Source organism: Eleutherodactylus coqui, chromosome 3 (assembly GCF_035609145.1).
Source record: "Eleutherodactylus coqui strain aEleCoq1 chromosome 3, aEleCoq1.hap1, whole genome shotgun sequence".
Lineage (NCBI taxonomy): Eukaryota > Metazoa > Chordata > Amphibia > Anura > Eleutherodactylidae > Eleutherodactylus > Eleutherodactylus coqui.
This window is the reverse complement of record NC_089839.1, coordinates 310,095,810-310,119,525: the sequence shown is the minus strand read 5'-3', so window position 1 is coordinate 310,119,525 and position 23,716 is coordinate 310,095,810. Positions and strand designations below refer to the sequence as shown.

At 46.5% G+C, this 23,716-nt stretch overlaps 1 protein-coding gene and 1 long non-coding RNA gene across 2 annotated transcripts in view; one reads left to right on the top strand and one right to left on the bottom strand.

Annotated features, from left to right (window-relative positions):
- The window catches only part of LOC136621988 (uncharacterized), a 398,847-nt gene extending 389,682 nt beyond the window's left edge, over window positions 1–9,165 (top strand). The window contains exon 2 of the long non-coding RNA XR_010791285.1: window positions 8,535–9,165. This is a non-coding gene — a long non-coding RNA (uncharacterized lncRNA). The remainder of the gene's footprint in view (window positions 1–8,534) is intronic.
- TIE1 (tyrosine kinase with immunoglobulin like and EGF like domains 1) overlaps window positions 1–23,716 on the bottom strand; it is a 57,529-nt gene that overhangs the window by 22,139 nt on the left and 11,674 nt on the right. The window contains exons 3-12 of the mRNA XM_066597911.1: window positions 22,037–22,147; window positions 19,299–19,454; window positions 19,087–19,218; window positions 16,893–17,033; window positions 15,863–15,991; window positions 14,426–14,571; window positions 14,186–14,330; window positions 13,506–13,664; window positions 11,386–11,523; window positions 976–1,266 (exon numbers count right to left, since the gene is read on the bottom strand). Of these exons, the coding sequence (XP_066454008.1) occupies window positions 976–1,266; window positions 11,386–11,523; window positions 13,506–13,664; window positions 14,186–14,330; window positions 14,426–14,571; window positions 15,863–15,991; window positions 16,893–17,033; window positions 19,087–19,218; window positions 19,299–19,454; window positions 22,037–22,147 (1,548 nt within the window). The remainder of the gene's footprint in view (window positions 1–975; window positions 1,267–11,385; window positions 11,524–13,505; window positions 13,665–14,185; window positions 14,331–14,425; window positions 14,572–15,862; window positions 15,992–16,892; window positions 17,034–19,086; window positions 19,219–19,298; window positions 19,455–22,036; window positions 22,148–23,716) is intronic.

Sequence of the window (23,716 nt, the reverse complement as noted above, 5' to 3'; positions counted from 1 at the left end):
AACTTTCACCCCCCCCCTTCATTACAAGCTGGTGGCCAGCGCCCTCTGTGACAGCACAGATTGCATGTAGCTAAGGCTGGCCATGACTGCACGAAATGAGCTATGAGCAAGTGTTGTGCTGTAGTTTACAAGAGCTTCTCGAGTAAATCATAGTAAATCAGTCCCCAGGAGGCCCCGCCTCTCCTGTGAAGCCCTACCTCACCAGTGAAGCCAGCCTCCTCCTCTCCAGTGAAGCCCTGCCTCTCCAGTGAACCTCCCCTCCTCTCCAGTGAAGCCCTGCTTCTCCAGTGAACCTCCCCTCCTCTCCAGTAAAGCCCCCCTCCTCTCCCGTGAAGCCCCGCCTCTCCAGTAAAGCCCCCCTCCTTTCCCGTGAAGCCCCGCCTCTCCAGTGAAGCTCTCCCTCCTCTCCAGTGAAGCCCCGCCTCTCCAGTAAAGCCCCCCCATCTCTCCCGTGAAGCCCCGCCTCTCCAGTGAAGCCCTGCTCACTTATTAGAACAGTGGGAAATTACCAAAAATTGTAAACATTTTCATGCAAATATGGTATGCGACAAAAATTTTTACTTTATTGCGCCAAAAAAACTGCCATAAGTGTCTTGATAACATCCTCCTTTGTGTTTTCATTCTTTACTGTTTTACATGTATGTGCTTGCTGTCAGTGAATGCAGTGAACACTCCTGTTTACATTCACAGACCATGAACTTCAAGACACAATCCACAACAATTCTGCATGATGAGATAATCCTGAGGGTCTGGGAATCCCTAGCCCCCCTCCCCGCTTCTTACAGTGCAGAAGAGCTGCGCGTTTTCACTACAGATTTCTGATATATAAGGAGATATAAGCGAGCAATCCGCGCACAGTCCACTGCAAAATACGCATTTAATACGCGCTGCTCTGAACGTCCGCTGATACATTTATGTGTAGCTTTTAATCCTATGCCAGAGCTGTCATTGAGTTGTTGGGGGGGCTGTTCTCACCTTTGCTGTTGAGTATGATGGCGTAGGGGTCGGACGGCGGCCCCAGACTCGTGCAGTGATATATGAGGACTCTGAAGGTGTATTCGGTCCTGGAGCTGAGGCCATAAATCGGGGCGGACAGGACGTCTATGGAGGTTATATTCTCCTGGCGGAAGAGATGGTTGGCGGGGTGATAAATCCGGACCAGGTACCCGCCCCCCACGGCACTATAGGCGGGGAGCTGCCAGTGTATGTACAGTGTATTGCGGTCTTCTATGGAGTAGCCCCTGATCTCCGGCTTCACCGTCGGTTCTATAGGGGAGACAATAATAAAATGAGCGCCGTATCCAGAAGCAAAGACCACCGGCGCTGCTGGCGCCATTCACGCCTCCGGCAGGATTTCTGCATCGTACAGGAACAGTTTTTGGGGTATGAAGACGTTTGCAACTGATTTCTTTTGTACCTCAATACATCGAAAATAAAACATGAAACAATTTGTAAATATTCTTGATTTGAAATCTCTCACCGTTTTATGTATGCAGCTCCTCTGAAGAGCGAAGGCCACTCTCACACACGCACTTTTTACCACGGCGTTTTGAGTATCGCGGTAGAGCGCTCCCATTGCTTTCAATGGGGCATCGCAGACATGCACTCCAACACCACAATTTCCGAGTGCTGTCTGCTCTATTTTGCCACATTTTTGCCCTTTTTAACGCGCCTTATCACCCATCACAATGATGGGGTCCATTACAAAACTGCTGCCGAATACAGCAACTGTTAGAAAATGGTGGTAAGATCGCTGCGATCAAAATCGCGGCATTTCGCTGAAGCTGTGTGTGAGAACGGCCTAACTGTCTCCATGGTTACAGACTACAAACATGCCCCTTGTCGTCTGATACTGCCATTATGCATTACTTTCTGTAGGGCAGCAAGAGGGGCGGGGAAAGTAGAGTAACACATGGCTGCAGGTGTAAGAGGGGTGAGCTGTGATAGACATGATGATTGGTTGGTGTAAAATGTCTATCGATTTGCACTAGACGTATTATGTGTGTTTTGTGACTTCAGCCTAATGTGGAACTCTGCTGCATAAGGAAAGAGTTAAATCACAGTGTTATGTTATTGCTTGAGTGTTTTCCCAGTCCTCCCCATCCCCCACACACAGAATCTTCTTGAACAAAGGGATATCTTTCACTTTCAGATTTGGACACATGTTAAAGACAAAGGCTTCTACTTGAGAGAGGTGGGGAGAAGGGGAGGCGGGGGGTTCTATATGATCCGACAAATGAGAATCCTATATGTTACTGATGTAACCTGTTGCACGCCCATTGTGTGTCTGTACAATAAAAGGCCCTGTCTGGCTGTTTCTGGGCAGAGAGCCATTTTGAGCATGAGACTGATACCTCGTGTTTGACTTGGTCAGTGTGCGCATACTGCTTCTACACAATTAGGAAGCTGCAAAATACCCCGAAACCTGCTGGAGAAAACTATAATCCAGTTCAGTGGCGTCTCCTGGGTGGACCGAGTTAAGAGATTTTGATTTCTTTCATTCTGGAAAAATACAGAGATCGGCGGATGGCACGCAGAACTCAGGGGCCCGAAAATCTACAGAACACGGTAAGATTGCTTTATGTAAATCTACCGATGTGATCTGGGTTCTGACTGCTTTTCTGCCTGTTCCTGATCCAGAGTGATAAATCAATGAAAGGCAGGTAATATAGTACTTTCTTACTCGGAAAAGACCACCGTTTTAACCTGCTTAAGGGGTATTTTGTATGCTGTGGCTGCTATGTCTGAGACGGTTAAAAAATTGTGTATACAAGACCAAGAGATAAATTCTGTGAGGGTTAATGTGTCAGGAGGGCGGACTCGGCTGTTTAAGTCTGAGGGAGCGCGCCAGAGACACTTACTCCTAGGTAACTAGTGTGAGGTTAGGAAGATTTATGATACGTATATTTACCTTTTATGATTGAGCGTGTTATGTTCTCATATGTGAAAAGGTATTTACGGGTGAATATAGCCGTGGTGTGACGGCTGGCTCCAGAAACTCTTGGTCATTGAAAATAATCGTCAGTCTCTGTGTATAGCTAAATGTCCTGTCTAGATCGTGTACAAGGAGTGCTCTTGGGGATTACTAGTATACGATGGGCTGTTATAAAGGTAGATGAGATATATACCTTGAGCCGTTGTGGGTATTCTCCAGTAATCCCGTCTGTTTGGTACTATAGAAAGAATGTGCAGTGTTTATTATCAGGGGGGAGGGGTGCTGATAAGAGAGTGAACTGAAAGCTTTTTTCAATTAACCCTTTCTGTTTCCTTTGTCTTTTCTGAGTGGGAAAGAGGTTATATTGGAAGGATTTGAAGAAAGCAGATTTTACAAAAGGAACACTTCGAAGTTTCTGGACACAGTATAGAATAGAATAAGCAGGCAGAATAGAATGAGGGATCAGTACAGGATGTTTTGGAATATGCAAAACATGTAGAAATGTTATACAAAGAGAAGGATCAGGAAAAGTTGCAGAAAGGAATGTTAGGTCATGGACAGATAAGCAGAAATGAGTATGGTAAGATAGATTGTAGAAAGTTTACAGAAGATGAGCAGGAAGCCTAGCAGAAAGAAAGGTGTTTTTAGATTGCTAGGAGGAGGTATAACGTAGTTAAGAGATTGAAGAGGGGAAAGCATGTAGGGGGGTATGTGTATTGCCAATGAACAATGTAATGCCTTTGTGTTGACTACAGCCTCTCCCTGTAATGGCAGCCGCGCTTGCAATGTTTACAGCTCCACATAGTGTGACCCTGAAGTTACTTCCCCCCCATGTGCTCACTTTCAGGGTGTGTGATGTTACTTCTGGTCACTCCCCATCCGGGACAGGACCTGGCCCCGCCCCTTCCTCCTCCAGCGGCCATTTTGCCTCACCTGGGAGATCTGTAGCCCCGCCCCTTTCTGCCTCTGGCGGCCATTTTGCTGCACTTGGGAGGCCTATATTCCCCAATGCCACTGTATCCAGGGCTAACATCATGATTGTCTGAAGTAAGGTTTTGTTTGACCAGCCTTTGTTACACTCCAAGATGTGGCCACTTTGGATGTGTGATAAGTTCAGGGAAACAAACCTTTGTGAAGATGCAGCTTGGGACATATTAGATGACTAAGCTGGTTTATAGTGCATGGAAGATTGGAGTTGATGCATGGGGGGCAGAGACCAGGAATACATGACAGGGGACGCTCTCTCATGTTCCCAGGGGCTCTGTTTTCCACTGCCTGCTTCTCCAATGGATGCTCAGACAGATGATGTTATGGAAGGCTCCTACAGATGGAATAATTTCCCTATAGTCACCCAGCAAACTTTTTCATGCAATTTGGTGAAGTAATTTTACTTTTTATGTGAAGAAAGAGGGACTGAATTGCCCAGAGTAGGATGTTAATTCATCCGTATTCTTTAGTTTTTCTTTAAGTCTTTTGTATATTCTAGTGTCAGTCTACACTGAAGCTATAATTATATTCCGACAGGAGAGTAAAAGCTAAACGCTGGCCATACCCTGAAATACTATTACACTGGGTGACGTAACATTTGAATCGTGTGGCACCCCCTTGTGTTAAAAAATGCTAACTGCGACCTGAAAGGAAAAAAAAAAATTTTTTGTAAGGAGATTTTCGCTCAGACTTCGCTGCATATAATGTCACCTTGACCTACAAAGTGCTTGTTTTTGTGCCTCTTGGTTTACTAGTTTGAACGCAATTACTCTTTTTCCATTGAGTATTCCTGTTCAAAAGGGGGGAGGCATAGGTGTTCTGGGTCATAGATGATCTAGGTGTTGTAGATCAGCTATTGGGTTTGAAAAAAAAAAAAATAAATGATTTTGTGCTACAAGATTCTGAGCCATGTGAAATAGAACATCAGCACGATTATTTAGTACTAATACAGTAAGAAACTGCAGGTATGCAAACAGTTATCAGAACCTCTGTTGATAATGCATATGTTGAGCTTTTTGCAGATGGTACCAGGGTGAGGACTGATGACTCCACATCGGATATGCAGGGGTCACACAACAAGATGTCCTAGAAGCAGAAGCTCTGCCTCCGCATGTCACAGTACAAGAAGCGGAATTGAAGGCCCTCACTGAGGCGTGTAGAGTGGCGAGAGGTAAGACGGCAACCCTTTACACTGACTCCTGGTATGCATTTGGCATAGCTCATGATTACGGCCCAATATGGAAGGCCAGACAGTTTTTTTACCTTAGCAGGACAACCAATTGAGAATGGTGCAGCGGTACAGAGTCGCATGGAGGCCCTACTTCTACCTGACAAAGTTGAGAGTTCGCACCGATTCCTACACCGGAGAGGCGAGAGACGACACCCTCGCTGACAGCGCAGCAAAGGCAGCGGCCCTCAAGCCGTGGAAGAAAGAAGAAAGATACTGACGGCATGAGTCAGTGGTAAAAACTTTGGACATTGACAAAAATTTGGACTTTGATATGCTAAAGACTTTTACAGTTACAAGCCAGCAAGGAAGAAAAGAATAAATGGACTAATATGGGAGCAGCAGAAACAGGACAGCGTGTGGTGAACAGTCAACAGCACTTGCCCACCACAGTTCCTGTATCCCATGGTGGCCCAGCTGGTGGACGGAAAGACCCACCTAGTGAAGCAGCAATGACGACGACGCTTGAAAGAGGATGGGCGACTTCTGGGTTCTCCGTAGCTGCTGCATCATTTGTCCGGTTTAGCATGATCTATGCCATGGGTGAGACAGGGCAGAAGTAAATTTGCCACATCACACTTGCCTAGACCACTCTACCCATTTCAGGGATTGCAAATTGACTACGTTCAGCTCCCACTTGTTGGGAAGTATGAATACGTGCTTGTTGTTGTTGATGTCTTTGCAGGTTGGAGGCCGACCCTGTTACCAAGGTAAACAAGTAGGTAACCGCAAAGAAGCTCATGAACGAGGTAAACTGTGAATATGGGGTACCAGAAGTGACTCAGAGTCAGACAGAGGTATAAACTTCGCAGGTGAATGTAACATGTCATGTCTGCTCTGGGTGTATCCCAGGCCTTTTACATACTCTACCACCTTTAGTGTAGTGGAAAGGTGGAGAGACGTAGTGGCACGCTAAAAAGTAAGATACTTAAAAATGACGCCACTTTGGAAAGACTGTCATCCAATAGCCTTATACAGTGTTAGATATGAACCCAGGGGGGATTATACATTATCTCCCTACGAGATTGTTTGGGCTAGCCCCAAGGCTAGGTCGTTACTATCCTCAGTAGTTACAATTACAATCTGATGTGTTGACTGAGTATGTGATTTCTGTTGTTAAAGAACTAACCAAAGCCTATGCACAGGTGTTCTCTTCCAGACTCAGAGGCAGACACTGGGACACATATCTTGCAGCCTGGGGATTGGGTGTGCGTCAAGAAGTTCCCCAGGAAGCACCCTCTTGAGCCCCGATTTGATGGCCCCTACCAGGTGCTTCTGACTACTGCCACAGCTGTGAAACTAGCCGAAAGACTTACATGGATCCATGCTTCATACTGTAAGAAAGCTTCAGATCCGGGAGACCAGTCTTAGTTGTGCCATCGACATTACTCTGGTTAGGGCTAGTGAGAGAGGAGGGTGGCAACTGGAATCCTTAGTCGGAAGAATATGGGGGTATGGTTACCTTCTAGTATAACTCGTCCAATGCTCAAGTAGCCGCATATTCCTTCGACTATTGTACTGTGGTCCCGTGTCTAGGCACAAGATCCCACCGCAGGCCAGATTTAGCTCAGTCCAGCTGGTTATATGACTTATATACCCGGGGAATACAATATGTTTGCGCCACTGATAAAGTCTGGGGAGAAGACTGCCGTTATTGGGGATTAGTGGGATGGAACACAGGAACAGACTAGTCCTATAAACCGCGAAGTGCCTTAAATAAGAAAGATAGGAGCGGGAAATCCCTAATTAGTCGTATAACCCTCCTTGAGAGTAATAAGGACAGCAGGTATTGGAAGGCTGAACTTAGTATGCTGCTTGGTTTTAATGCGGTTGTTACACTAACCATGGGAGATCCAAGCCCGGGGGACGGGGGAGACTTATAGTCTGGGGACATACCGGTACGGGAGGACAGATCCCTTAGGGAAGTTTAAAATAAGGGGTATGGTAGATGCAGCCGAATGGAAGCCTTCACTTAGTCCCGTGCCCATAATTAACCCCCTCCGCCGTAAGATAAAGACCTTGACGAACATGATGATCATAGCCGACCCTACCTTTTGAGGACACCTTGACAGTAGCGACTGGCTACTCTGACCAGAATCTCTGGTTGGAGTTGATGAGGTACAATGCTAACAGGAGCAACAAGTCTAACTGTTGCGTGTGCGGTAGTGCCCGACCACACTCGGGGATGGTCCCCCTAAATCTCCCTGTAGATGCTGAAGAGTGGTTTATTAGTCTCTTCACGAACATTTCCGCTAATTACACTGTCCGTGAGAAATGGAAGAAGGAATACTCTATAACTACTTAAGTGTTTTGCACCGGAGAGAGTATTACTGACTACCCTGGAAACTACACCTGCCAGGCAATTAGGCAGGGTAGAGGGAGATTTTTGGGGAACTCACCAATATTTCCCTTGTTTAAAAAAGGATGAAGAGCCAGTTCCGATAATGCCAACCACATACGCTACCAAAGAAAAGGAGAAATGTACTAGTACTGTGCCTGCCCCGATCTCCTAAGATGGATTGTCAGTGGAATTCCCATTTGCCAAGGGATAGTGCAGAAGACCTTAGGTTCCAGCGAGGGCACACCCTGTGGGGTGTTAACTTGTACAGATAGAGGGTATGGATGCCCGGAAATGAGCCCAGGGAATCCATGGCCTCCCTCTGAGGTGAGGTAGGGATCCCCCCCTCCTAGGAGTAGGGACTTACGGGCAGTGGGAAAACCCTGACGCAAGGGTGAGGCGACTTGGACGTGTTCACCATTACGACTATCTCCAGGAGGGACATTGGTGTGGGTGAAGATTAGGGAGTCCCACGCCGTGCGTACCTGTGCACGCTACTAGTATTGTAACATTATACTAGAGCGAGAAGAGAGACCCCTGGTGGTAGTTTTGATCTACACGTGTACATTGACGTCATAGGATAGCCAAGGGGGGTACCTGACGAGTTTTAAAAATTAGAGACCAAGTTAAAACTAGATTCGAGTCCACTTTCCTGATCATTATGGTAAATAAACGTTGACTGGATTAATTATGTTTATTATAATTAGCAGTGGTTTATAAATTATACTAGAGACGCCTTATAGGGACTAGTCGACCAATAGGACCTACCTCGACTATGACTTTTAAAATAGAATGACCTTAGATATGACTTTAGCTAAAAAGGGGAGTGTCTGTAAGATGATAGGGGAGACTTGTTGTACCTACATCCTAGACGACACGTGACCCGCGGGTAAAGACGCAGTTGCCATTAAGAAGCTGACCGCACTAACTAAAAAGAGCTAACTTTTGGGACCAGCACTCGCCATGGATGAGCGGGTGGTAAAGGATCCTGGCACAGATGGGCGTCGCTGTTGTATGTGAACTGATGGTTACCTTTTCTGTTCTAGTCTGCTGTGTTATCCCCTGTGTCAGAGAGACCTGTGAAACTGATGCTGGAAAAGCCGCTCCCACCATGAGTTTGCTGGATGCATCCCCAGAAGGAGTGGACAAGTCCTACACCCCCTTGAAGACTCTAAAACGAACCTTCAACGCGCTCCGGTTATAGGCTCACGCGCAGAGAACTGTGAAAATTAGATAGAGAGTTAGAGGATAGACATTTTAAGGGGGGATTGTGATAGACATGATGATTGGTTGGTGTAAAATGTCTATCGATTTGCACTAGACGTATTATGTGTGTTTTGTGACTTCAGCCTAATGTGGAACTCTGCTGCATAAGGAAAGAGTTAAATCACAGTGTTATGTTATTGCTTGAGTGTTTTCCCAGTCCTCCCCATCCCCCACACACAGAATCTTCTTGAACAAAGGGATATCTTTCACTTTCAGATTTGGACACATGTTAAAGACAAAGGCTTCTACTTGAGAGAGGTGGGGAGAAGGGGAGGCGGGGGGTTCTATATGATCCGACAAATGAGAATCCTATATGTTACTGATGTAACCTGTTGCACGCCCATTGTGTGTCTGTACAATAAAAGGCCCTGTCTGGCTGTTTCTGGGCAGAGAGCCATTTTGAGCATGAGACTGATACCTCGTGTTTGACTTGGTCAGTGTGCGCATACTGCTTCTACACAATTAGGAAGCTGCAAAATACCCCGAAACCTGCTGGAGAAAACTATAATCCAGTTCAGAGCGGTGCCCTCATCCCCCTCACCCCTGACAGCAGCCCAGCTGCTTAGAACATGTGGCTCAGAGAGTTAACTTCGCCCCCTCTGATCCGGGCCCTGGCCAGAAAGGGGGACGGGGAGCTAGACCGGTGCTGACAATGCTGGAAGAGCGGCCTCTCTGGTGGCCATGTGCCATGGCTGGGGAGGCAGAGAGCAGCAGTGAGAGGCTACAGAGCACCAGCTTGATCCACCATGGTGGAGGCCATGTGAGGGCACCGTAGCAGGCTGCATCCCCATGCTACGGAGCAGCCATGGCCTCGAGTGACCAGACACAAAAGGGCCCTGATGACCTGAGGGGCTAAAAGAAACAAGCTGTGTGGAAGTAGTGGGAGGATCCTGAAGAAGCAGATGGCGCCATGTATCCAAAAGAATGGAGCAAAGCTGCAGGACACGTGAGACCGGTCTCCTGTAACACTCTAGGGATTGTGACGGACGACTGCGGTCTGGGGTCTGTGATACGGGGATATGGTGTAAATCGGGCATTGTAACAGCGCAGTGTGACGCTTAGTTTTTGTACATGTTGTTATGTGTTTGTGATGATGTGACGGCGAACAAGGCATTACGAGTCATGGCGTTGTGCGATGGCAGTGGGTGGGCGGTGCGCTGAGTCCACGGTGATGCGGAACTCCTAAATTGGTGATGTACTCCGGGACCTATGATGTGTGAGACCGCAGTGCAGCGCTGCTGTGCACCTCCAGTAATGTGGTACGGAGTGTGACAATGGAGTACTACGAGGACAGCGACTAGTCATAATGACGTTTGATGTGTGTGTCTCGCTGAGGTTCTCCTGACACGGATCGGGGCAAGCATTAATGTATAGTGTAAATTTTGCTTGAAAATTAAAAGTCAAGTTTCCGTCCCGCCAAGGGCTCCCCCTATGGAGCAAAAAGCTAACTGCAGTTCAGTAAAATTTGGTTAAAAAAAAAAAAAGCGCCTCCATGTGTCATCGCTGTGCCAAATGTAACACCACCCTGCCTCACAGGATTGGACTATACAGGGTTTGTTTGTAGTCTGCAACCACAGAGACACATAGATCTGCATTAGAGCTGCAGACACAAAACGGACAGAGACTTCTAGTCAAAACTATTTGCTAACTTGTTCTTTATTGCTTTTTTATTTTAGGTGCAGAGAAGCAATAAGAAGTGATGTCATCAGCGTGCGCACTACCTGCAGGAGGGGCTTCACAGAGCTCAGATTAACCCCTCGTATTACAGCAGACTTAGGGCTTCTTCACATGGGAGGGATCTAGTCCCACAATACGGCCGTGATAATTCCGTCCGCATAACAGGATGAAACAAAACCAGTAATTTCAATGGTTTTGTTTTCACTAGCGGTATTCTTGAACCATCTTTCGCCGTGTTACGCATTCTGATTCAAGGCTGTAGAGCTCCAATGTCAGAAGACGTCCGGCAGGGTATTCTCACTGTAGATTACTGGCCACTCTGTTGTCGGGGGCCTCTCCATCATGTCCCACACCGCAGTACTGGCTCTAGCCAGCAGATGGCGCCATTGTATAATGGCAGAAAGAGAAAGCCCCCTAGGAAACCCAGAATCCAAAATTGGATTGCAAAGGGTTAAGGCAGCAGAAAAAAAGTGAGAGGTAGGAGTTACCCGAGGTACAACGCTGACAAAAGAAGACCGCTCACCCTAACTAGGCATTTTATTACCATTCCGAGGGTTTATTCCGATCGTTGCTTACCATTGTTTTAACGTGTTCTTTTATATTCGCGCTGCAGCGCCGTGTGAATAACTTTAAAAACACCAACTATGATTGGGACTCAAGATTGTTAAACATTGATTAATGCGAATATACTTTGCATATGGGCGGGCGAACCTATTTGTGTGAAGGAGCCCTTAGGAGAAGAAAGTGTCAAGTCTTACGGTATTATTGTATTTTGCGTCCACCTGGTGGTTATTGCTGGTATTGCATGTTATAACTGTACATTTCAGACAGTTTTCTGCGCCTTGGATACATTTTTATGGATGTGTTTAGTTCCCGGTTTGGAGGCAGGGCAGCTACAAACTGATCACATGTTATTATGGTTCAATATGAAACAAGCAATGTGCGCCCACTCGCCTATACAGTCTGTATGTAGCACAGCCACCGGGCCCAGGGGTCCCTCTCCTCCAGGTCCTGGCCGACTCAGCTGAAACTGCACCAGGTATGCAGTGATGGGTTTCAGGTTGGGAAGCGTTATGTTGTCTTTTGGATCCACTGGAAAACAAGTGTTTTGAATCAATCAAAAAAGTCTATGCTGACTGGAAAGAATATATACATGCCTCACGTGAGCTCCAGCAATACCTCTACGTACCCTACACAGAAAGCTTAGTTACACTGCTCATACATTTATTTCTTCCTGTATTATAATGCAGAGCTGCACTCACTATTCTGCTGGTGGAGTCACTGTGTACATACATTACTTATGCTGTACTGCTCCTGAGCTACATCATGTATTATACTCCAGAGCTGCACTCACTATTCTGCTGGTGGAGTCACTGTGTACATACATTACTTATCCTGTACTGATCCTGAGCTACATCATGTATTATACTCCAGAGCTGCACTCACTATTCTGCTGGTGGAGTCACTGTGTACATACATTACTTATCCTGTACTGATCCTGAGTTACATCCTGTATTATACTCCAGAGCTGCACTCACTATTCTGCTGGTGGAGTCACTGTGTACATACATTACCTACCCTGTACTGATCCTGAGTTACATTCTGTATTATACTCCAGAGCTGCACTCACTATTCTGCTGGTGGAGTCACTGTGTACATACATTACTTATCCTGTACTGATGCTGAGTTACATTCTGTATTATACTCCAGAGCTGCACTCACTATTCTGCTGGTGGAGTCACTGTGTACATACATTACTTATCCTGTACTGCTCCTGAGTTACATCCTGTATTATACTTCAGAGCTGCACTCACTATTCTACTGGTGGAGTCACTGTGTACATACGTTACTTATCCTGTACTGCTCCTGAGCTACATCATGTATTATACTCCAGAGCTGCACTCACTATTCTGCTGGTGGAGTCACTGTGTACATACATTACTTATCCTGTACTGATCCTGAGTTACATTCTGTATTATACTCCAGAGCTGCACTCACTATTCTGCTGGTGGAGTCACTGTGTACATACATTACTTATCCTGTACTGATGCTGAGTTACATTCTGTATTATACTCCAGAGCTGCACTCACTATTCTGCTGGTGGAGGCACTGTGTACATACATTACTTATCCTGTACTGATCCTGAGTTACATCCTGTATTATACTCCAGAGCTGCACTCACTATTCTGCTGGTGGAGTCACTGTGTACATACATTACTTATCCTGTACTGCTCCTGAGCTACATCATGTATTATACTCCAGAACTGCACTCACTATTCTGCTGGTGGAGTCACTGTGTACATACATTACTTATCCTGTACTGACCCTGAGTTACATCCAGTATTATACTCCAGAGGTGCACTCACTATTCTGCTGGTGGAGTCACTGTGTACATACATTACTTATCCTGTACTGATGCTGAGTTACATTCTGTATTATACTCCAGAGCTGCACTCACTATTCTGCTGGTGGAGGCACTGTGTACATACATTACTTATCCTGTACTGATCCTGAGTTACATCCTGTATTATACTCCAGAGCTGCACTCACTATTCTGCTGGTGGAGTCACTGTGTACATACATTACTTATCCTGTACTGCTCCTGAGCTACATCATGTATTATACTCCAGAACTGCACTCACTATTCTGCTGGTGGAGTCACTGTGTACATACATTACTTATCCTGTACTGACCCTGAGTTACATCCAGTATTATACTCCAGAGGTGCACTCACTATTCTGCTGGTGGAGTCACTGTGTACATACATTACTTATCCTGTACTGATCCTGAGTTACATCCTGTATTATACTCCAGAGCTGCACTCACTATTCTGCTGGTGGAGTCACTGTGTACATACATTACTTATCCTGTACTGATCCTGAGTTACATCCTGTATTATACTCCAGAGCTGCACTCACTATTCTGCTGGTGGAGTCACTGTGTACATACATTACTTATCCTGTACTGATCCGGTCTTACATCCTGTATTATACTCCAGAGCTGCACTCACTATTCTGCTGCTGGTGGAGACGCTGTTTGTCCCCTGACTGTATGTTGTAGTGAGGCTCTCATACCTACAATGTTGGACCAGTGGGTTGCACTTTGTTTTGGTCGATACAACAGCTTAATGGATGAAATTGGGCCATCTCCAGTAAAATTGTGAAGTGGGGCGAGGATCAGATGTCGGCTTCCTCTGTTAAGCAAATGTGGAGGCTCCAGGGGTTTAGGAGGCACTGCAAGAGAGAACAGATTGACAGTTCCAACATCAGTAAGGGCTTTACAGGTCTGATTTGGGAGAAGCATGCCCATACGCTGAGGGTATACATCTGCCTGGTGTAAGGGACTACAGTATTTAGGTCTACACATACCAGCTATGACCACCGGGTGTCCAGTGAGTCTAGTGACTGCACTTTATGGCATGTTGTAATTTGTACATGATACTATCCAATGCCTGCAGCCTGTATGCCAAACCTTAACAATATTTAAATATTTTACATTTCAATTCTTATCTATTTCTGCTTGCTGTCAGTGAATGGTAATAGCTATTGTTTACATCCGGAAGAGAAATCCCACCCTGATGGACTAATCTCACTGCTGTCCTACACGCCACCTACACTGATACATTGTAACCACCATATCAGCTCTGTGAGCAGGACGGATGTTATGTTCCCATTCAAATGCTCCAAAAATTGTAAATGAAGGTTTATTAAGTGAACTGATTGGTTATTATAGGCTGTACGACATAATAACTTACCTCTGACATGTACTTGAAACTTGCGGCTGTCCTGCCCCCCGCTGGTAGAGACACGACATTCCCAGTAGCCGTTGTCGGACAGCGTCAGTGCGGAAACGTTGAACTTACATGTGCTCCGTTCTGAGTCCAGCACAGCCTGACTCGCCTGATGGGAGAAGACAGGAGAGAGATCAGCGGGGGATCCGGTACGGCCGTCCACATAACCGCTTCCTCCATGACCTTGTCCACCCAGGGACTTACATCTAGGACAGAGCCGTCTGGGCGGCGCAGCACTATACTCTCCCGCACCGGCTGAGGCTTCCCAGATGCGGCGCAGCTCAGGATCGCCATGGAATTCAGATTAAACTCAACATGGGTTGGAAGATCAATGATCTGAGGAAGATGATCTGCGAGGAGGAAGAACAACGTGCTGTAAGTCATCGCCACCCACAACATCCGCCTACTGTCACTCTGTGCCGCTCATTCCACTATTTACTGTCAGTTCGTAGCTTTTCACAAGATTGGCTCATCTCTGTGCTGAAATACTCTGCACTGCTGGAGACCGCGCTCCTTCCGCCCTCTTTCACATGAGCTACGTTAGCCACGCAAAATAAATCGCGGCCACGTCCAGCATTGGTTTCTTACAAATTCATTCAGACTAACGATTTTTTTGGCACTCAAAAATATAGCGAATATGGGCGTGATTACAGCGAACAAAATGTCTTTGTGCGCAATAATATAGGACTTGCCCTATCTTTAGACTGAATGACACAGGAGGCCCCATAGACTCCTATGGGAGTCTATGGGAGCCATCAGAAAAGGGAGGAGGAGGGAGTTTTCAGCGGCGAGCGCAGCTAAACACTGACAGGGGCCTCTAGTTGAGGCATTTAAAGTGATTACTAACAGTTCTGCTGACGAAGGATTTCGGGGCTGCAACACAATTTCCCTGCAGCCAGCCGTGTGAAAGGACGGAAAAATCGCGAATAGCAGCCATGACTTGATCCCAGCTATTCTTAACCCTTTCCAATCCAATTTGTATGCTGGTTTTCCTAGGGGGCTTACTCTTTATGCCATTATACAACGGCGCTATCTGCTGGCTAAAGCCAGTACTGCATGAGGTGACACGTTGGATAGGCTCCGACAGCAGAGAGGCTGGCAATATACAGTAAGAGAACACTGACGGACGTCTTCCAACACCAGAGCTGTACAGCCTTAAATCATAATGTCTTCAGAAGTCAGACAGTGGATTGGAAAGGGTTAATTCATGCAATTTTCGGCAGAGATGGTCGCTAATTTTTTGCGTGGCTAACTTAGTCGCGATATAACGCTCGTGTGAAAGAGGCCTGACTGACACGAGATCACATGTCCCTCCTGATATACTCTGTGCTGCTGCAGACCCTGTTCTTTCTATTAGGTACTTTCAGTGGGTGACCTCCTAAATGTTCAGCACGTTCCTCTCCTGACATCCTCTGTGCTGCGGGGACATGGCTCCTTTTACTATGTAACCTTTCAGACTGTTCTATCACAAAAGATCAGCACTTTCCTGAAGTTCTCTGTGCTGCTAAGACCCCATTCCTTCTGCTATAGTACATTACTCTCAGGCTGTGACCTCCCAAATAATCAGCACTCTCCTCTGCTGACATCCTCTGCGCTGCTGTGACTGTTCCTTTGAGAGTTGTTCTATCAAGCAGGCCTTACCTGACTTCTCGCAGTGCTGCCCATGCCAGCCATTGGGGCACACACAGCCGCTGAACCTGTTGCAGGAGCCCCCGTTCTTGCATTCGCACTCCAGGGCGCAGTTCGCTCCATAGATCCCTGTAGGACACTCTATAAAATGGAAGAGCACAATGGAGGAATCTGCATGTAAATAAGTTGGGTGTGAAGTGCCAGGGCAATACCAACCAAGAGCGATGCCAACTCAGGCAGATGCCAACTTAGGGCAATGCCAAAGTGCCCTCAAGCCAGAGAAGTCGATCAGAACCAGTTTATCTGCGGCTGGCTGACAACCTGCTTATTACAGGTCTGTGTGACACCAGACATGTGGAGAACGTGTTCGTTTCCTCTCATGATCTATTGCATTATTATGTGAGAAAGAAAAAGAGCAGGCAGTGGGCACGGCTCTGACAACCTCTTATTCTTGTGGTCTATGTAGGTTGTCACAGTGAACAGAATGCCAGAAGTGCAGTGAAGACTGACACTAAAATAAGGGAAGAAAAGGATCAGGATTATTTATGGGCGCTGCAAATGAGACTGGTTACTTCTCCATAAAGGGTCGTCCATTATTTGGCCTCAATTGGGAATATGGAACAATGCCTCTACAGCGCCACCTATTGAAAGGCAGCATTCCTGCAAGTCAATGTCAGACTTTTTCACAAGCCTTGTAACAATGACTGGGAATATGAGAAAAAAAACCCATATTCCCAGTCATTCTTATAGGACCTGCGAAAAGGTCTGACATTGGCTTGCATAAATGCTGCCTTCCAATAGGTGGCGCTGTAGAGGTATTGTTCCATCTCTCTATTTGCATACATTTCCCAGAGGAGCATGGGCTGCCTTATGAGTCTCCTTACACCATCTAGGTGCTCTCCCTACGGGGAAATGATACCCTTCCTGACCCTCATCCTCAATTGTCCCCAGGGAACCCCTCTGGTGGGCCGGTCCGCCCCTCGGTCCAAGGGAAACCACAGGCAGGTTCACACTAAGATTGGGATGTCCAATGTTTCGGTACCTGTCTGGCAATGTGTCCCGGTCCAGCCGCTTCCACAGGAACATCCGTAGGGGTTGGGGAGACAGAAGGTGAGGCCCTTACAGCCGTGCTCCCTCTTACACGTCTCCTGGCAGTTTCTTCCAAAGTTTCCTTCTCTACAAGCTGCAGGACACGATGGGAAGCAATGGCGGAATTATTCTAGAGCGGACTCAATCCGACCAGCTTTATGCACAGATTGTTCGCGACAGCTGACGCTTGCCAATAAGGTGATCGGCCATGTTGGCCACTAGTCATATCTCCTAACGTTCAAGGTGGAGCTCAAGAGGGCAAGGTGTATGCAAAAATTACCTATAGTGGGCATTGCTGGGCATGGCTGGTCTTAGCTACATGTGATCCCTGTGGTCACACAAAGCACCAACCACTAGCTTGGGGGAGAGGGGGGCACCCACCTTAGGTCCATCTAGGCAGGTGATCTTCTTCCATCTAACAGCATCTTCTGTGGCAACCTGAATCAATCTCCTCCCGGCTGTCTCCTTCCCTCCAGCGCCATCAGCGGAGAGGAAACAGTCAGGATGATTCATGCAGCTCCACAATGCTGGACGTGGAGGAAGCGAGTGTATTAAACAAGCCTAAACCTTGTGATGAGGAGGAACTTTTGGGGCATAAAGGGGGTGCTATTATATCTTATAGTGGCACAAAGGGGCATTATCGTATAACAGGGAAAAAGAGGGCACTAATACATGATGAAGTTGCAAAGGGGACGCTGGGAACTTATGTGGTACAAAGAGGCACTACTATATTATGGGGGGCACTATTACCTTATGGGGTCACAAGAAAGATAGTATTACCTAAAGGGAGCAACGTTACCTTATGCAGTCACAAAAATGGCACCATTACCTTGTGGAAGCGCTATAACTGTGGGGCACAGAAGGCTTTTAAAGGGGAAACAAAATACAAGGGGACACTAAAAATAAGGGCATTAAATGTGCAATGAGTGGCAATTCAGGAGGGCACTGAGCGGCTGTATTTATGTTATTAGTTGCTTTGTGAGGGTCTATGTATGTACTGAGGTTGGTTCTGGTGCTGTATTTATGTATTGATCTTGGTTCTTGGATTGTATTTATATAATGGACTTGGTTCTGTTGCTGTATTTATGTTATGGGCTTGGTTCTGGTATTGTATCTATGTACTGCGGTTGGTTTGTGCTGTATTTATGTGCAGATATTGGTTCTTCTACAGTATTTATGAAAAGTGCTTGGTTCCAGTGATGTATTTATGTACTAAGGTTGGTTCTGGGCCTGCAATTATGCTATGAGCTTGGTTTGGGTACTGTATTTTTTTACGGGGCTGTTCTGCTGTGGGTAGGCTACTATGTCACCGCTTTCTGAATGCAGGCAAACTGTTCATCAGTGCAATCAATATACGCATAGAGGGACCTCTAAGAAAGCTTTATGCTAGAAACCTGGCATAGGAAAGTTGCAAAATGTGGTGCAAGGGCTGCATGCACAACAATTTTGCAACTTTTCAGCCTTCAGAGAAAGTGAGCATAGCTTGTCAGGAGGCGGAGTAGACCCCCCGGACCGACAGATTTACGTATAATGTACACCAGACATTGGCAGAAATTATGCCATGAATGTACACCTACCTGGTCAGGACCAGGCGTACATTTCCGTGGAGGCACATGGAGCTGTGCCTCTTCATGTATTAGGCGTACTATGTGCTGGGAAAATTATACTAAGCCAGTGTCAACCATGTGCAACTTAGTAAATTTCCCCCATAGTTATTCTTAGGAGGGGGGTGCCAGAACAAGTTGTGCACTGGGTGCCATCTAACATAAGGCTTGCTCTGTTCCTGCACCATCAGGTGGCGAAGCTTACATTATCTACCCATCCCACCAAAACTGGTCAGATCTGCCACCACATATCTCATTTCTATGGCCATCAATGTCTATGTTGAGGGAAACCAGGATCAGACGGGGTAAATTTCAGCATTCTCAGTACTTTATTCCATCTGTGCCACCAGAAGAGTCCAGCAGAGTAACCAGAAAAGACATGAATGGAGACAATCATAGAGAAATGAGCTCTGAGCCCCGTAGAAGCCGCAAGACACAAAACAAAATAAGCATGACGAATCGGTCAAGAAGACCCAAGAATTGAATAAGATGCTATTTTCTTTTGCGCGGCCGCCATAGATTTCCCGCAGAGCGTCCGCTTACCTTTTTCACAGAGTGTCCCCATGAAGCCCGGGGCACAGATGCATTCTCCACTACTGTCGTCACACACTCCACCATTGAGGCAGTCCAAACAATCCTTCTGACATGATGGACCCCACTTATTGGCTGGACACCCTGAAGAAGACAACACCAATGACAATGGAGATCACATCATTCTGAGACTAAGGTTGTATCTGAGAGAAGAGATTTCTGACCTCTTACGATGAGCCTGAAGAAGGCGTTGAAGAGGGGACTCTCGCCCATGAAGCCGGCGCTGTAGATTCCAGCTTGATGGTGCTGCACTGAACTCAAGGTGAGCCGGGCTAACTCGTTACTTACATCGTTCTTGTATGTTGTCTTCAAGAAGGTTCCTGGAATGTAAGGGTTAATGTTTCACACCTAAAAACTCATCAATGTTTTTGATATTTGAGACATGAATAGGTGTGGTGTGGAGTTAATGATAACATCCCTGTTGGACTAGGAGGCAGTGAAGGGGTTAAAGGGTTAAAAATAACCTTCCACCTATCCACAGGGATCCAACAACTGGAAGGCCTACCGATGACGAGAATGGAGGCCATTAATGGAGCAGTGGTAACATGTTTGAACTACAGCTTTCTGTGGGACTAGCAGTGATAGAAATGAATGGGACAGTAGTGCACAGTCATGAATACCACCTCCTTCATTCAAGGATATTTAGGACTTCCATTCTCATAGTGGGGTCTTTGGATCGATGGGGTCCAAGGGTCTAACCCTGGTATACTAGGGCAATGAAGGAACTGACACTGATATTCTTGATGTTATACAGTAGTGAAGGTGATAATGATAATATACCTATTGGACTAGGGCTCTGAATGGGTAATGACAACATCCCTGGTGGTCTAGGGTAGTGAAGGTATTAATTAATCAGCTAATCACAGAGCAGCTAACACACTCATGGAGTCTCTGTGATTAGATGACTGGGATGACAATATCCCTTGTGGCCTAGGTCAGTGATGATAGCAGCCCTGGTGGGCTAGAATAGTAATACAGTTAACTGTCATTACCCTGGTAGTCAAGACAATGAAGGAGTTGATGGTGATATTCCTGATGTTATACTGTAGCTCAGTGAATGGGTAATGACAACATCCCTGGTGGTAAAGTGTAGTGAAAGTATTAATTAATCGGCTAACCACAGACCTGGTCACACACTCATAGAGGCTCTGTGATTGGATGACTAGAATAATGATAACATCCCTAGTGGTTTAGGGCAGTGAAGGTGTTAATGATAGCATCCCTGATGGTCTATGCCAATGAAGGAGTTGATGTCTGGTGTTATACATTAGTTTAGTGAAGAGGTTAATGATAACATCTCTGATTGACTAAAATAGTAGGGAGGTTAATGCTAACAACTCCAGTGGTCTAGGCTGTGATAAGGTAATGATAACATCCCCGATGATTAATGACAGGGATTAGGTTAAAGATAACATTCCTGGTGTTCTAGGGCAGTGAAGGGTTTAACAATAGCATTCTTGGTTGTCTAGGGCAATGAAGGTTTTAGTGTTAATATCCCTGGTGGCCTAGAGCAGCGAAGGGGTTAGTAATAATATCAATGGTGGTCTAGGGCAATGATGGGGTTAGTAATATCCCTGATGGTCTTGAACAGGAAATGGTTTACTGATAACATCCCTTGTAGTCTAGGGCTATAAAGGTGTTAATCAATTAATCACAAAGGAGTCCATTCACTCACAGAGGCTCTGTAATTGGCTGAGTGAGGTGAGGCCGTGTTCCATAGCCCAGACCTCATCACAACCAAGCCATATTATGAGGTTTCCCTGGCTATATTATATTGATATAGGTTTCCTTAACCTCTATTGAATGGTGATGGACTGTCAATGAACATGGAAGTGATATCACCATACATTTCACTAAAGAGTCAGTAGTGGGACCACTAACAGGGTCACTATTACTACTGGGGCCACTAACAGGGTCACTATTACTACTGGGGCCCCTAATAGGGTCACTATTACTACTAGGACCACTAACAGGGTCATTATTGCTATTGGAGTGTCACTAACAGGGTCACTATTACTACTGAGGCCATTAAGAGGGTTACTATTACCACTGTGGTGGCTATGGGGGGGTCACAGTTACTACTGGGGCCATTAAGGGGGTTACTATTGGGGACAATAAGGGGGGTGTGGCACATTTACTATTGAGGCCACTACTTCGGACACTATTACTATTGGGCCACTATGGGGGTACTATTACTTTTGTTGCCACTAAGGGGAAACTTACTATTGGGGCCACTATTACAACTGGGCCACTATGAGGGTCACTATTACTATTGGGGCCACTAAGGGGAAACTTACTATTGGGGCCACTATTACAACTGGGCCACTATGAGGGTCACTATTACTATTGGGGCCACTAAGGGGAAACTTACTATTGGGGCCACTATTACAACTGGGCCACTATGGGGGTCACTATTACTATTGGGGCCACTAAGGGGAAACTTACTATTGCAGCCACTACTGGGGACACTATTACTTTGTCACTTTAGAAAAGTCTCAATAGTTCTAATATGTGTTGGGTATCTTGTGTATTGGCGCTTTCAATGTCTATAAAATGAGTGGGTATTTTCGTGTGGGGGATTCACACTTTGTCTCAAGCGGCATAGAGGCTTGGGGCAGCCCTGGTTAGAGGCATCTGTAACAGTCCTCCACCTACATGTCATTTGTAGCATTAATGAAAAAAGGCTTCGGCAGCATCCAGGGTGCAAATTGATATCCAAAGTTTAATTCTCCCATCACAGAAAAACAGGCAACGTTTCGGCCATGTTGGCCTTTGTCAAGCTCACATGATTGAGTCCCCTGATGCCCCAGGACTCGGGTGCAGCTACTCCCTATGCAACCCCTATAATAGTGCTGGGCTGGAGGAGAGAGCACAGATATAATTCACAGACCCTGGTACCCACCATTGTACTTCCACAAGATGTCCGGGTGCCCAGACTTTAGGACTTTGGCCTGTAGTTGAGCATCTTGGTTCACGCTGACAGTCACCGTCACTTTAATTGGAATCAGATTAGCTGAAAGCAGAACCAGGAGAGGTTAATATTCAGGACCTGCTAATTGTACGCTATGCTGACAGACGTATTAGACGCACATGGAAGGGGATGAAATTAAATTTTATTCATATTTTTCAATCTGGTGTTGGGTCGCCTTTGGTCTCAATGACTGCAGTCACCCTCCACGGCCGCTTCCCACCAAATTCCCATAGATGTATGGAGGGATTAGCCTCCATTCCCTGAGGAGAACTTCAGGTAGTGATGTGGTGGATGATGGGCGTGTTGGGCACGGATATGGCGTTCTAGTTGGTCCCAAAGATGTTCAACGGAATTGAGATCCGGAAATTGGGATGGTCAATAAAGTTTGTAGACATTCGGCTCCTCAGACCAAGCTCAACACTGTGTGCCGTATGACATGGCGCTTGGTCATGTTGGTAGAGACATGGAGCTGTACCCAAGTATTACCACAGGGTGGGTGATGCCACATTGTCTTCAATGTCTCTATACCCATTGGTGTTGAAGGTGGACTTTACTATAACCAGTGGTCCAAACCCCCACCCCCCACACACACGCCATGGAAATAAAAGACCCCCCATCTATATAAGCTCTTACAGCTCACAATGCAGATCAGAGCCATAAACCAAACCATGAGGAGGACAGAACTGCCTGTAGAGCTCAGAGACAGGATTGTGTGGAGGCGCAGATGTGGAGAAGCTGCAAAGACATGTCTGCTGCCCTGAAAGTTTCCAAGAGCCCTGCGTCCCCCATAATACTTACATGGAAGAACAACCAGGACTCTTCCTAGAGCCGCCGAAGTAAGGGGAGAAGGGTCTTGGTGAGAGAGGTGACCAGGAGCCCAATGGTCACTCTGGCTGAGCACCAAAGATCCTGTGTACAGATGGGGGAAACTTCCAGAAGGTCAACCATCACTGCAGCCTCCACCAATCTGGACTTTATAGCAGAGGAGCCAGAAAGAAGCCTCCTGAGTAAGACACATGGAATCCCCCTGGAGTTACCAAAAAGACCCTAAAGGACCCTAAGACTGCGAGAAACAAGATTCTGTGCTCTGATGACACCAAGATGGAACTTTCTGTCCTCTAAGCGTTCTGTCTGGAGGAAACCAGGTGCCGCTCATCACCTGCCCAATACCATCCCTACAGTGAAGCCTGGTGGGGGAGCATCATGTGGGGGAGGGGAGAACGGTCAGGGAGGATGGAAAGGTGAATGAAGAGATAATCAAGACCTGATCCAGAGCACAAGGGCCCTAAGACCAGGCAGAAGATTCACCTCCCAACAAGACAATGACCCTAAGACCACAGCCAAGACAACACAGGAGGGACTTAGGGACAACTCTGTGAATGTCCTTGAGTGGCCGGCCAGAGCCCTGAACCCAATGGGACATCTCTGGAGACCTGAAAATGGCTGTCCGCAGACGGCCCCCACCCAACCTGGCAGAAGACAGAAAATTCTGAAATCCAGGGAAGCAAGCTTTGTGGCATCATCCCCAAGAAGACTGTAATCGCTGCCAAAGGTGCTTCAACTAAGTGCTGAGTCCGGGGTGTGAATACTTATGTCTCTGCTAAATCGGAG